The following is a 14224-nucleotide window of genomic DNA, read 5'->3' on the forward strand; positions in this document are numbered from 1 at the left end:
TTCGGCTTAAATCGCTAAAAAGGTGAAAAATTTGGATTTGTTTCGTAACATTGTAAACATTTGGCTTAATTCGCTAAAAGGTGAAACGCTTGGATTTATTATGTAATGTTTGTAAACGTTTGGCTTAAATTCCTTAAAAGGTGAAATGCTTGCATTTGTTTCGGGACGTTTGTAAACGTTTGGCTTAAATTGTTAAAAAGGTGAAACGCCTTGATTTGTTTCGTAACGTTTGTAAACGTTTGGCTTAAATTGTAAAAAAGGGGAAACGCCTGGTCTTGTTTCGTAACATTTGTAAACGTTTGGCTTAAATTGCTAAAAAGGTGAAACGCTTGGTATTGTTTCGTAAGGTTTGTAAGGGTTAGGCTCAAATCACTAAAAATGTGAAACATTTGGATTTGTTTTGTAACATTTTAAACCTTTGGGTTTAATTCGTAACGTTTGAAAACGTTTGTCTTCAATCGCTAAGAAGGTGAAATGTTTGGATTTATTTTGAAACGTTTGTGAACATTTTGCATAAGTCGGTAAAAAGGTTATATGTTTGGATTTTTTTTGTAACGTTTTAAACATTTGGCTAAAATCGCTAAAATGGGGAAATTTTTGGATTTGTTTCGTAACGTTTGTAAACGTTTGGCTTACATTACTAAAAAGGTGAAAAGCTTGGATTTGTTTCGTAATGTTTGTAAACGTTTGGCTTAAATTGATTAAAAGGTGAAACATTTGGATTTGTTTCATAACCTTTTTAAGCGTTTGGCTTAAATTGTTAAAAAGGTGGAACGTTTGTAAATATTTGGCTTCAATCGCTAGAAGTTGAAGTGTTTGAATTTGTTTCGAAACCTTTGTAGACGTTTTGCATAAATCGCTAAAAAGGTGATATGTTTGGATTTGTTTCGTAACGTTTTAAAAGTTTGGCTTAAATCACTAAAAATGGGGAAACATTTGGATTTGTTTCGTAATGTTTGTAAACGTTTGGCTTAAATCGCTAAAAAGGTTAAATGTTTGGATTTGTTTCGTAACGTTTGTAAACATTCGGCTTAAATCGCTAAAAAGGTGAAACATTTGGATTTGTTTCGTAACGTTTGTAAACATTTGGCTTAATTCGCTAAAAAGCTGAAACGCTTGGATTTGTTATGTAATGTTTGTAAACGTTTGGCTTAAATTCCTAAAAAGGTGAAATGCTTGCATTTATTTCGGGACGTTTGTAAACGTTTGGCTTAAATTGCTAAAAAGGTAAAACGCTTGGATTTGTTTCGTAACGTTTGTAAACGTTTGGCTTAAATTGCTAAAAAGGTGAAACGTTTGGTTTTAATTCGTAACGTTTGTAAATGTTTGGCTTAAATCGATAAAAAGGTGAAACGTTTGGATTTGTTTCATAACGTTAGTAAACATTTGGCTTAAATTTTTAAAAAGGCGAACGTTTGGATTTGTTTTGTAACGTTTGTAAAAGTTTTTCTTAAATTGCTAAAAAGGTGTCACGTTTGGATTTGTTTCGTAACGTTTGTAAATGTTTGGCTTAAATCACTAAAAAGGTGAAACGTTTGGATTTGTTTCGTTACTTTTGTAAATGTTTGGCGTTAATCGATAAAAAGATGAAACGTTTGGATTTGTTTCATAACGTTTGTAAACGTTTGGCTTAAATTGCTAAAAAGTGAAAAGTTTGGATTTGTTTCGTAACGTTTGTAAGCGTTTGGATTAAATTGCTAAAAAGGTGAAACGCTTGAATTTGTTTCGTAACCTTTGTAAACATTTGGATTTGTTCCATAATGTTTGAAAAAGTTTGGCTTAAATCTCAAAAAAGTTTAAACGTTTGGTTTTGTTTCATAACTTTTGTAAACGTTCGGCTTAAATCGCTAAAAAGGTTAAACGTTTGGATTTGTTTTGTAACGTTTGAAAACGTTTGGCTTAAATCGCTAAAAAGGTGAAACGTTTAGATTTGTTTCGTAACTTTTGTAAGCGTTTGGCTTAAATTGATAAAAAGTTGAAACGTTTGGATTTGTTTCGTACCATTTTAAACGTTTTGTTTTGTTTCGTAACGTTTGTAAACATTCAGCTAAAATTGCTAAAAATGTGAAACGTTTTTATTTGTTTCATAACGTTTGTAAACGTTTGGCTTAAATTGCTCTAAAGGTGACACGTTTGTACTCTTTTCGTAACCTTTGTAAAAGTTTGGCTTAAATCTCTAGAAAGGCGAAACGTTTGGTTTTGTTTCATTACCTTTGTAAACGTCTGGCATAAATCGCTTAAAAGGTGAAACGTTTGGAATTGTTTCGTAACTTTAATACCTCGTATTTTTTTAATGTGTTCCGACGAGTTTCCGGTTGCGTTTTGAGGGTATTTTAGTTTTGGTAGTTCGATACATATTGGTACGTGGTGGGGTTGACTTATTGGAGGCCCAAACCAATTATGTCAAACCTTTGTTTGAAAAACTTTTGGTCTTGTTCGAGACCATGTACGGTCTCGAACGAGACCCTGTTTTCCTTGTATGGTCTCGTTAGAGACCACAAAGGGTCTCGAATGAGACCCTGTTCTGTTTTGGTGGTCTCGTTATTGACCACAAAGGGTCTCGAACGAGACCCCTTGTAATTGTTGAGGGCACGATCGTGCTCCTCTGAGGCACGATCGTGCCTCTGATTTTCTCTTGCCATGCCTCCCAACCTATTTATATAACGTTTTTATTCACGTCTCTTTTCTAAACTCTATTCCATCTCGTCACTTCTGAACCCTAGCCGTCATCCATTCAAAAATTATCTAGAAATAAACCTACACTCCTCTCGATCACTCTCAACACCAGTAAGTATTTCTCTTTGTTTTTCTTCATTAATGTTCGATATCGTCTCGTGCCGCTGTTAACTCGCAACTCTATTATTTTAGCATCGTATCTGTTGATTTATCGCCGCTACATCAGACGAATTTGTTCTTGTTAATCCTTACGTATTTCATATCAAATTGGTACGTTGAATCTCTTGTTTTTAATGTCGTTCGGTTCATCGCTTAGGGGTTCATATTCTGTCGTTTTCTTTGAGTTTGTTGTTGTCGTTGCTACGTGTTTCTGTACCTTTATCGAGTAGAGTATAGATCGTATTTTGTTTTGAGCTGTGATTGTTCTTCGACGTTGCTACTGTTTCGATTCGCCATTTTCTGAAATCCTTGTTGCCGCTGTAACTAGTGTTGCCGTAGAGTGTAATGGCTACCTTGGGTTTGGTTTCATGCTTGGGGTAGTTTATCATAAGTTATAACATAGGGTAGTAATTCATGGTGACTTGATTAACTAGGGTTTTCATGGTGATGCTTTTGGTGGGGATTTATTTTGCTTTCAAATTATGTTCAGATAATTAGGTTGAATTATGATGAGTAAGTTGCTGCAACTTTCATGAGATGGAGGGATTGGTTTTGATTTGAAATTTGTTAATTAGAGAATATGGCAAATTGGCCATTATGGTCACCTAATGAATTACATAAAATCAATTGAATCCTTAGCTATGTTATTAATTAATAAAAACTTTTCTGTTTGTTTCAATTTTAAATTGACAACTTGAAAACGATAATTGTTCTATAATCTAAATTAATATAATTGCTCGGGTAATTATATTTAATTTTGATTGATATGTCAATTTGGCTAAATTACAATTTAACCCCTAATGTTTCTAAATATTTATTCAAGTTGAGTTTTATTTTTTGGATCCTTGTTTTGATTTATAATTTAGTAAATTAAGAATGAGTAATTAAATTTTGATTTCAAATATCAAATTTGGCTAAATTAAAGTTTAGTCTCTGAACTTTAATAAACTTAAAATGGCAAAGTTTTAGTTGTAACTTGGATTACTTGGATTTGAAGTTATTGTATTCTATTTTAAAAATAGATAATTATTTTATCACGTATTTTAATATATAAACTTGGGTTTATAATTTAATAAACTTTTGGACCGGGTTATAATTTGGTCGTCCAACAAGTGGGAAGAAGCTTGGTACTTTTAAATAACTCGGCTGACTCACTGATATGGATTTGAACCTGGGTTAATTTAAATTATTTTTACGAATCATTCTAAATATGTTTATATGATTTGTACTCTATAACTTGGGGTCATATTTGGAATACATTTAATATAAGTATTTATTAAATGTGGCTTGGTATTGTGTTGTGCTAGTCCTATGTGGTGTCTAGTACTCTTCAGAGTTAGGGTCTGTTTTTAGCTATTATTTTAATATTTTATTTAGACCCATCGACTATCCGTACTTCAGAGGCGAACCAGAGTTAGATTGCTTGTCAGTTTCACGTGGAATAGCAAGTAGTGAGTTTATATCTCTATTTACCTCTTTATTGAGCGATTATATATATATATATATATATATATATATATATATATATATATATATATATATATATATATATATGTATAAGAAGATTTTAAACTGTTTTTCGGCATTGTGGATTTGATTTGGAACGTGCTACTCGATGGGCATCATTGGGACTGCGTGCGCACCGGTAATGATTATTATGGTATCGAGGTAGGTTTGAGATACGTCTCACCTCAGTGAGGGCACCGGTGGAAGACACGCCTCCTGGGCTCACTATTAATTAAGTGATAGTCTGTTATGGACCTTTTTTGGGATCGAGTTATGGGTCTTTGATTCAATGTAGGATCAAAGGAAGAAGATCATGTGTGTTTAGAGTTTCTCCCTTTTCGACCTATATTGAATTGAATTTAGGGCTCGTTGGAGAGAACCCTTCGATATCTGCACTTTAGGAGCTCACAACCTTTTAATAAAATTATGCTTATTTTATTCCATATGAAATACTATTTATATAGAAAACAAAGTTAGGTAGACTAGGCTAATCCTACCTTAATCATGAAAGCAGAAAATAACTAAGACTTGCTGAACTAATCCCAATTTAATTAGGAAAATATTAGCAATCTAAATAAGGAGAACAACCAATATCTAAATAGGAATATAAAGAAAACTAATTTAAGAAATTGACTTTTTCTTTCCATGTGTAAATCTCTTGTAAGCCAAGACCGGTTTCTGAGATTTATGAGTTCCCTTGCCACTGCTCATAACATCACTCTCCCCCTAAAAAATGCACTTGTCCTCAAGTGCTAGTGAAGGAAATTGTTGCAGCAAAGATTCCACATCTTCCCATGAAGATTCAGCTGGAGAAAGACCATCCCAATGAACCAGAACTTGTTTAGTTGTCCCCTTAGACCTAGAGTCTAGAATAGCTTGTGGAAAGGGTCGAGTAGAATGTGAAGTAAATGTAGGTAAAGGGGACTGTTCTTGATTCGGATTGCCAATAAATTTCTTCAAACAAGACACATGAAAAAATGGATGCATTTTAGTAGTGGAAGGAAGTTCTAGTTTGTATGCTTTTGAGCAACCAAGGAGAGAAGACGATGACGATGCAACTTCAGTAGAACTAGATCACCAACCTCAAAAGATACCTCACGATGATGGGAATCGTAAGAAGCTTTCATAGTTTGTTGAGCTTGCAACAATCGTGATCGCAACTCTTTCAAAACCAAGTCCCTAGCATGTAGTTCATAATCAACAGCCTCCTACTTAGCTGACCCCGCATAATAAGATAGAAGACGTGCTGGAGGTCGACCATAAACTACATCGAATGGTGTCGTGTGTGAAGAAGAATGGTAACTTGTATTATAACAATATTCTTCCCAAGCAAGCCAATTAACCTATTGTTTTGGTTTTTCACTTGTAAAACATCTTAAATACATCTCTATCGTACGATTAACAACTTCAGTTTGCCGTCTGACTGTGGATGATAAGCTGAACTATAGCACAACTTGGTGCCACTTAGACGAAATAATTCTGACCAAAAAGAACTAGTGAAAATGACATCACGCTCACTAACGATAGTCTCAAGCAACCCATGTAGCTTGAAAATATAATCAAAGAATAAGCGAGCCACACTGACTGTAATACCCCAAAATATTTTAAGGTAATTAAGTCGTGCCACGTGTCAAGATTTCCGATAAATTAAATTAAGGGGAATTTAATTTAATTATATAGGGAATTTTGAATAAATTATAATAATTTAATTAGCGGAATTTGAGGATTTAACTTCGGAAATTATATAAAATAAATTATAAATCCCGTAACGATAATTATCTCGCCAAAATTCGCGAAATAATTTACAGTATTTATGGTAATAGTTTCGAGTCCATCGGAGATCGTTTAAAATTTGGACACGAATAGGTTTTGGACTAAATTGAAACTTTTGAAACGTTTCAAGGACCAAAGTGCAAATTAGCCGGATTATATATAAATCTTAAGCATAAGGAATTCTCCAGAACCTAAGAATCAGATCATTTTCTTCGTTCGTCCATTTCATCGCCGTTTCCGTCGCTCGATTCTTTTTTCTCGTCCGTTTCCGACGTTCTATAACTCAAAACGATCGTATTTCAGTGGCGTATCACGGTAAGCTTGACGTTTTATCGTTTAAACGGATATATTTTGAGTTATATCGATTCAAAGTTTGAGGCCACGAAACGATTCTATCGTTTTATCGATTAGAGGATTGAATTTGAATGTTTTGAAGTTAGAATTAGCGTTTTGGATACGTTTTGAGCGTTTTGACGCGTTGAAGCATGTCGGGAATTGACCCCGGGCTAAGCCTGAGGCTGTGCGTGCGCACAGCCAGACTGTGCGACCGCACAGTCCCCTATGCAGTCGCTTAGGTAGACGCGCGTACGCACACTGTTTTCGCCGATCGACCTAGTTTTTCGAGAAAATTTTGTACACGCATATCGAGATTTGAAATTGATTAGTATTCGATTAATTAGAGGCGTTAACCTAACGAGGTTAAACGAGAATGAATTCTAGAAACGGTAATTGATTCATAAACGAGTTAGATACCATTTATCAGAATATACGTGAGAAGCACGACGGTTAATTAAAGTTCAGTGTGTCGAGTCTCGAGTCTAGAGTCAATCTTAGAATAGGATTCTGATATGAGTCAGATGTTTTAAAATTTGTTTTAGATCCGGCGAGGCAAGAAGCAGCTGGACCAGTAGTTCGAGAAGCTTGACGTTCCTAAGCCCCGACGTATTTTTGGATAAGCATTTTTTGTGAGTTTATACGATTTGCTTTTAAAGTATTTATTCAAGCAATTATTTTATATTGCTATATGTTTGAATTGCATGTTTTATATGCGAAATTTTTATATGAGTCGCGCCTACGCTTGATTTGAAACCAGTATTGATCTGATGGAACGTGCTACCTATTGAGCGGCAATAGGACTGCGTGATCACCAGTTTTGATTTGATACAGATGTTAGTTGATTATGAATATGAAATTTGAAGTTGGATATATAAATTTGATACGAGTGAGCACTCGGTTACGGTGTAACCTGGAGTCCCCGTATCTAGTGGGTTGGACCCACCATTGAGTTGGACTCACAACTTGAGATTAAATGATCGGATTGGACGATATATGATTAGTAAGTTCGAGGATTAGGGTTTCAATTGGATCCTGTACTAGGCTGCATACGTTTTGAACGTTATGGCATTACTTTATGATTTATTTGAATACTTATTAGTAAATGTATGAACTCACTCAGTATATTCCCATATACTGACCCCTCACAGATTTCCTTGTAGGTAAAAGACGCTTTTGAAAGCAACGGACTTCTATCCTAATTCCAGAAGTCTGTATTTTTAAAAGTATGTAAAGAAACAGTACTTTACTTCTAAAGCTGCAGTAGATAAGTGTTTTGTAAGTCAACTTGTAACATATGGTTTTCTGTAAATATAACTTTAATGTTTTAAAGTTTTAAATGTTTTACGCTCGCTACGTTTTAATATTTGAGATTGCCAGAGGATATGTATGCCTGGCATGTGTGGTTAGCATGACACGTGTTAATGTATGTCATGCATGACGATTATGTTTGCGAAAAGTTATTTTACGTTTTAGGCTTGCTACGGGTTTCGGAGCAACCACTACCATTCCCTAGCGCCAGTCCACAATTCACAATATTACGAAAATTTATTCGATATTACGAATAATAGTTGGAACCCTAATCCACAATTCTAAATATAAACATAATCCAATAGGTCTGGTCCCGAGAGCTGAGCTACACTGAGTTACCACTGACCACACTTATACCATATCCAGAGTCCCGAGAGCTGTGCTACACCGAGTTACTCTATTTTGTCCCGAGAGCTATGCTCACACCGAGTTACCATATTTCCATATATACCTTACCCAGATCATTGCCGGTGCGCACGCAGTCCTAATGATGCCCATTATGTAGCATGTTCCAACTAAGAGCCATAATAAAAAAAACAGTTCGAAATATACGTACAGTATATATTTAATATTAAAATAACAATTTACTTAATAAAACGGTAAATAGTAAGTACAAACTTACTGCTTGCTAATCCACGTGATAACAGGCAAGCAACTAATCCTGCTTCGCCTCTGGAGCACTAACAGTAGTCGTGTCTAGACAATATAAAATAATTATTAAAAACAGACCCTAACTCTAGAGAGTACTAGACACCACATAGGACTAGCACAAATATAACGTCGGAATAAAACAATCCAGAACAACACAAAAAAATATCCAATATGTAGAAACGCCAAATTAATACAAGTATATTGAGTTCTTATTTTAAAATCTAATTTATAAATATTATTTAATAAACTTTAAATAATAAATAATTTCCAAATAGTGGGTTAGCCGAGTTACCAATAACTACCAAGCTAACCTCACTTGTTGGGTGACCCAAGTCTAACCCGACTCAAAACGTTTATCAAATATAAACCCGAGTTTATATTTATATAATTATTCGATAAAATACTTAACCATTAAAACAGGACACAATAACTTCGAATTCAAGTAACCCAAGTTACGAGTTAAAAACTTAATTAAATAAGTTTATAAAAGTTTAGGGACTAAATTGTACTTTAGTCAATTTGATATTCGAAATCAAATTAATTACTTTTGTTTATAATTAAAAACAAAATATAAAGTTACTAATAAAAAACCTACCTAAATAAGTTATAAAATCGTTCAGGAACTAAATTGTAATTTTGCCACTTTGAATTTCGAAACCCAATATAATGATCCGAGTAATTATATTAACATAATTGTAAAATAAATATGACTTATAAGTCTACCAATCAAAATCAAAACAATTGTAAAAGTTATTATCAAGAACAAATGCTAAAGTTTAACTTTGATCATTCACTTGATATAAGCAAAACATATTGGTGATGAAAATGGGTAATTAATCCTGAAGATCACTGAACTTTTGAATTTTTTCATTTCAGTCACTAAACTATTTTTTTTTTTCATTTCGATCACTAAACTTTAATTTTTTTTCATTTTGGTATTTCAGGCCAAAAATGCTTAGGTGGCAACCGGAAGTTGACATGTGACATCCGGATTTTATAAGTTTTACTTTGAAAATTTATCACACATACATAATTTCACTTTGAAAATGATTTTTTGGATCAAATAATACATATATGGCAACTTTTCAGGTTAAAAAAGTTGCAAACGTTTGGCTTAAATTGCAAAAAAGGTGAAACGCTTGGATTTGTTTCGTAACGTTTGTAAACGTTTGCCTTAAATTGTTAAAAAGGTGAAATGGTTGGATTTGTTTTATTGTAAACGTTTGGCTTAAATTGCAAAAAAGTTGAAACATTTGGATTTGTTTCATAACCTTTGTAAACGTTTGGCTTAAATCGCTAAAAAGGTGAATAGTTTGGATTTGTCTGTAACGTTTGTATACGTTTGGCTTCAATCGCTAAAAAGGTGAAACATTTGGATTTGTTTCGTAACGTTTGTAAACGTTTGGCATAAATCGCTAAAAAGGCGAAATGTTTGGTTTTGTTTCGTAAAGTTTGTAAACGTTTGGCTTAAATTGCTAAAAATGTGAAACGTTTGGATTTGTTTTGTATTTTTATACGTTTGCCTTTGTTTTGTTTTTCAAAAGTTTGGCTTAAATCGCTAAAACGGTTTGTAAACGTTTGGATTTGTTTCGTAACATTTGTAAATGTTTTGCTTAATTTGCTAAAAAGGTGAACCGCTTGGATTTTTTTCGTAACGTTTGTAAAAGTTTGGCTTAAATTGCTAAAATGGTGAAATGTTTGGTTTTTGTTTTGTAACGTTTGTAAATATTTGGCTTCAATCGCTAGAAGTTGAAGTGTTTGAATTTGTTTCGAAACCTTTGTAGACGTTTTGCATAAATCGCTAAAAAGGTGATATGTTTGGATTTGTTTCGTAACGTTTTAAAAGTTTGGCTTAAATCACTAAAAATGGGGAAACATTTGGATTTGTTTCGTAATGTTTGTAAACGTTTGGCTTAAATTGCTAAAAAGGTTAAATGTTTGGATTTGTTTCGTAACGTTTGTAAACATTCGGCTTAAATCGCTAAAAAGGTGAAACGTTTGGATTTGTTTCGTAACGTTTGTAAACATTTGGCTTAATTCGCTAAAAAGCTGAAACGCTTGGATTTGTTATGTAATGTTTGTAAACGTTTGGCTTAAATTCCTAAAAAGGTGAAATGCTTGCATTTATTTCGGGACGTTTGTAAACGTTTGGCTTAAATTGCTAAAAAGGTAAAACGCTTGGATTTGTTTCGTAACGTTTGAAAATGGTTGGCTTAAATCGCTAAAAAGGTGATATGCTTGGATATGTTTCGTAACGTTTGTAAACGTTTGTCTTAAATTGTTAAAAAGGTGAAATGGTTGGATTTGTTTTATTGTAAACGTTTGGCTTAAATTGCTAAAAAGTTGAAACATTTGGATTTGTTTCATAACCTTTCTAAACGTTTGCATTGAATCGCTAAAAAGGTGAAACGTTTGGATTTGTTTCGTAACGTTTGTAAACGTTTGTCTTAAATCGCCAAAAAGGTGAAACGTTTGGATTTGTTTGTAACGTTTGTATACATTTGGCTTCAATCGCTAAAAAGGTGAAACGTTTGGATTTGTTTTATAACATTTGTAAACGTTTGGCATAAATCACTGAAAAGGGGAAATATTTGGTTTTGTTTCGTAACGTTTGTAAACGTTCGGCTTAAATTGCTAAAATGGTAAAACGATTGATTTTGTTTCATAACGTTTGTAATGGTTCGGCTTGAATAGCTAAAAAATTTAACGTTTGGATTTGTGTCGTAACGTTTTAAACGTTTGATTTTATTTCGTAACGTTTGTAAACGTTTAAATTGCTAAAAAGGAGACACGTTTGGATTTGTTTCGTAACGTTTGTAAACGTTTGATTTAAATTGCTAAAAAGGAGACACGTTTGGATTTGTTTCGTAACGTTTGGAAATGTTTAGCTTAAATTGCAAAAAAGGTGAAACGCTTGGATTTGTTTCGTAACGTTTGTAAATGTTTGGCTTAAATTGCTAAAAAGGTGAAAGGCTTGGATTTGTTTCGTAACATTTAGCTTAAATAGCTAAAAAGGTAAAACATTTAGCTTAAATCGCTAAAAAGGTGAAAAGTTTGGTTTTGTTTTGTAACATTTGTAAACGTTTTGATTTGTTTCGTAACGTTTGTTTCGTAATGTTTTGTTTCGTAATATTCGTAAACGTTTTGTTTAAATCGCTAAAAAAGGTGAAACGTTTGGTTTTGTTTCGTAATGTTTGTAAACGTTAAATTGCTAGAAAGGTGAAACGTTTCGATTTGTTTCGTAAGTTTGTAAATGTTTGGGTTCAATCGCTAAAAAGGTGAAACGTTTGAATTTGTTTCGTAGTGTTTGTAAAGGTTTAGCTTAAATCGCTAAAAATGTAAAACATTTGGATTTGTTTCGTAACGTTTGTAAACGTTTGGCTTAAATTGCTAAAAAGGTGACACATTTGGATTTGTTTTGTAACTTTTGTAAACGTTTGTCTTAAATCGTTAAAAAGGTGAAATGTTTGGTTTTGTTTCATAACCTTTGTAAACATTTGGCTTAAATCGCTAAAACGGTGAAACGTTTGGATTTGTTTAGAAATGTTTGTAAACGTTTTGCTTAAATTGCTAAAAACGTGACACGTTTGCATTTGTTTTGCAACCTTTATAAATGTTTGGCTAAAATCGCTAAAAACGTGGAACGTTTAGATTTGTTTTGTAACGTTTGTAAATATTTGTCTTAAATCGCCAAAAAGGTGAAACAATTGGATTTGGTTCATAACGTTTGTAAACGTTTGGCTAAAATCGCTAAAAAGGTGAAAGGTTTGGATTTGTTCCGTAACGTTTGAAAACGTTTGGCTTAAATCGCATAAAAGGTGAAACGTTTGGTTTTGTTTCGTAACGTTTGTAAAAGTTCTGCTTAAATTGCTAAAAAGGTGAAATATTTGGATTTGTTTTGTAACGTTTGTAAATGTTTTGCTTAAATAGCTAAAAAGGGGAAACCTTTAGATTTGTTTCGTAATTTTTGTAAACGTTTGGCTTAAATTGCTCAAAATGTGAAACATTTGGATTTGTTTCGTAACGTTTTAAACGTTTGGTTTAAATTGCTAAAAAGGTGAAACGTTTGGATTTGTTTCGTAACGTTTCTAAACGTTTGTTTTTAATTGCTAAAAAGTGGAAACGCTTGGATTTGTTTCGTATCGTTTGTAAACGTTTGGCTTAAAACGCTAAAAAGGTGAAACGTTTGGATTTGTTTCGTAATGTTTGTAAACGTTTGGCTTAAATCGCTAAATAGGGGAAACGTTTCGTTTTGTTTTGTAACCTTTATAAACGTTTGGTTTAAATCTCTAAAAAGGCTAAACGTTTAGATTTGTTCCGTAACGTTTTAAACGTTTGGATTTGTTTCGAAACGTTTGGATTTGTTTCGTAACATTTGTAAATGTTTGGCTTTAATCACTAAAAAGGTGAAACGTTTGGATTTGTTTCGTAACGTTTGTAAACGTTTGGCTTAAATCACTAAAAATGTGAAACATTTGGATTTGTTTTGTAACGTTTACAAACGTTTGGTTTTATAAACGTTGGGCTTAAATGGCTAAAATGGGGAAACGTTTGGTGTTGTTTTGTAAAGTTTGTAGACATTTGGATTTGTTTCGTAACATTTTGAACGTTTCATTTTGTTTCGTAACGTTTGTAAACGTTTGGCCTAAATCGCTAAAAAGGTGAAACGTTTGGTTTTGTTTCGTTACGTTTGTAAACATTTGGCTTAAATCGCTAAAAAGGTGAAACGTTTGAATTTGTTTCGTAACATTTGTAAACGTTTGGCTTAAATTTCTAAAAAGGTGAAACGTTTGGATTTGTTTCGTAACGTTTGTAAACGTATGGCTTAAATCGCTAAAAAGGTGAAATGTTTGGTTTTGTTTCGTAACGTTTGTACATATTTGGCTTAAATCACTAAAAAGGTGTGACGTTTGGTTTTGTTTCGTAGCGTTTGTAAACGTTTGAATTTCTTTCGGAATATTTTAAAAGTTTGGTTTTGTTTCATAATTTTTGTAAACGTTTGGCTTAAATCGCTAAAACGGTAAAACATTTTGTTTTGTTTCGCAACGTTTGTAGACGTTTGGCTTAAATCGCTAAAAAGGTAAAACGTTTGGTTTTATTTCGTAACGTGTGTAAACTTTTTGATTTGTTTCGTAAAGTTTGTTTCGTAACATTACGTTTGGTTTTGTTTCGTAACTTTTGTAAACGTTTGGCTAAAATCTCTAAAAAGGTGAATCTTTTGGTTTTGTTTTGTAAAGTTTGTAAAGTTTTGGCTTATTTCGCTAAAAAGGTGAAATGTTTGGATTTGTTTTGTAGCATTCGCAAACGTTTGGGTTCAATCGCTAAAAAGGTGAAACATTTGGATTTGTTTCGAAACGTTTGTAAACTTTTGACTGAAATCTCTAAAAACGTGAAACATTTTGATTTGTTTCGTAACGTTTGTAAATGTTGGGCTTAAATTGCTAAAACGGTGAAACGCTTGGATTTGCTTTATAACCTTTGTAAACGTTTCACTTAAATTGCTAAAAGTTGAAACGCTTGGATTTGTTTCGTAACGTCTGTAAACGTTAGACTGAAATTGCTAAAAAGGTTAAAAATTTGGATTTGTTTCATATTCTTTGTAAAGATTTGGCTTAAATAGCTAAAAAGGTGAATTTTTTTAATTTGTTTCATACATTTACAAACGTTTGTCTTAAATCGCTAAAAAGGGGAAACGTTTGGTTTTGTTTCGTAATATTTGTAAACGTTTCGATTTGTTTTGTAACGTTTTATACATTTGGTTTTGTTTGTATCGTTTGTAAATGTTTGGCTTAAATCGCTAAAAAGGTGAAACGTT

At 33.0% G+C, this 14224-nt stretch overlaps 1 protein-coding gene across 1 annotated transcript in view; it reads right to left on the reverse strand.

Annotated features, from left to right (window-relative positions):
- Positions 1-5067: 5067 nt before the first annotated feature.
- Positions 5068-14224, reverse strand: part of LOC126668423 (uncharacterized) — a 35150-nt gene continuing 25993 nt past the window's right edge. The window contains exons 2-3 of the mRNA XM_050361626.1: positions 5745-5887; positions 5068-5410 (exon numbers count right to left, since the gene is read on the reverse strand). Of these exons, the coding sequence (XP_050217583.1) occupies positions 5068-5410; positions 5745-5887 (486 nt within the window). The remainder of the gene's footprint in view (positions 5411-5744; positions 5888-14224) is intronic.

This window comes from Mercurialis annua, linkage group LG2 (genome assembly GCF_937616625.2).
Source record: "Mercurialis annua linkage group LG2, ddMerAnnu1.2, whole genome shotgun sequence".
NCBI classification, from domain to species: Eukaryota; Viridiplantae; Streptophyta; class Magnoliopsida; order Malpighiales; family Euphorbiaceae; genus Mercurialis; species Mercurialis annua.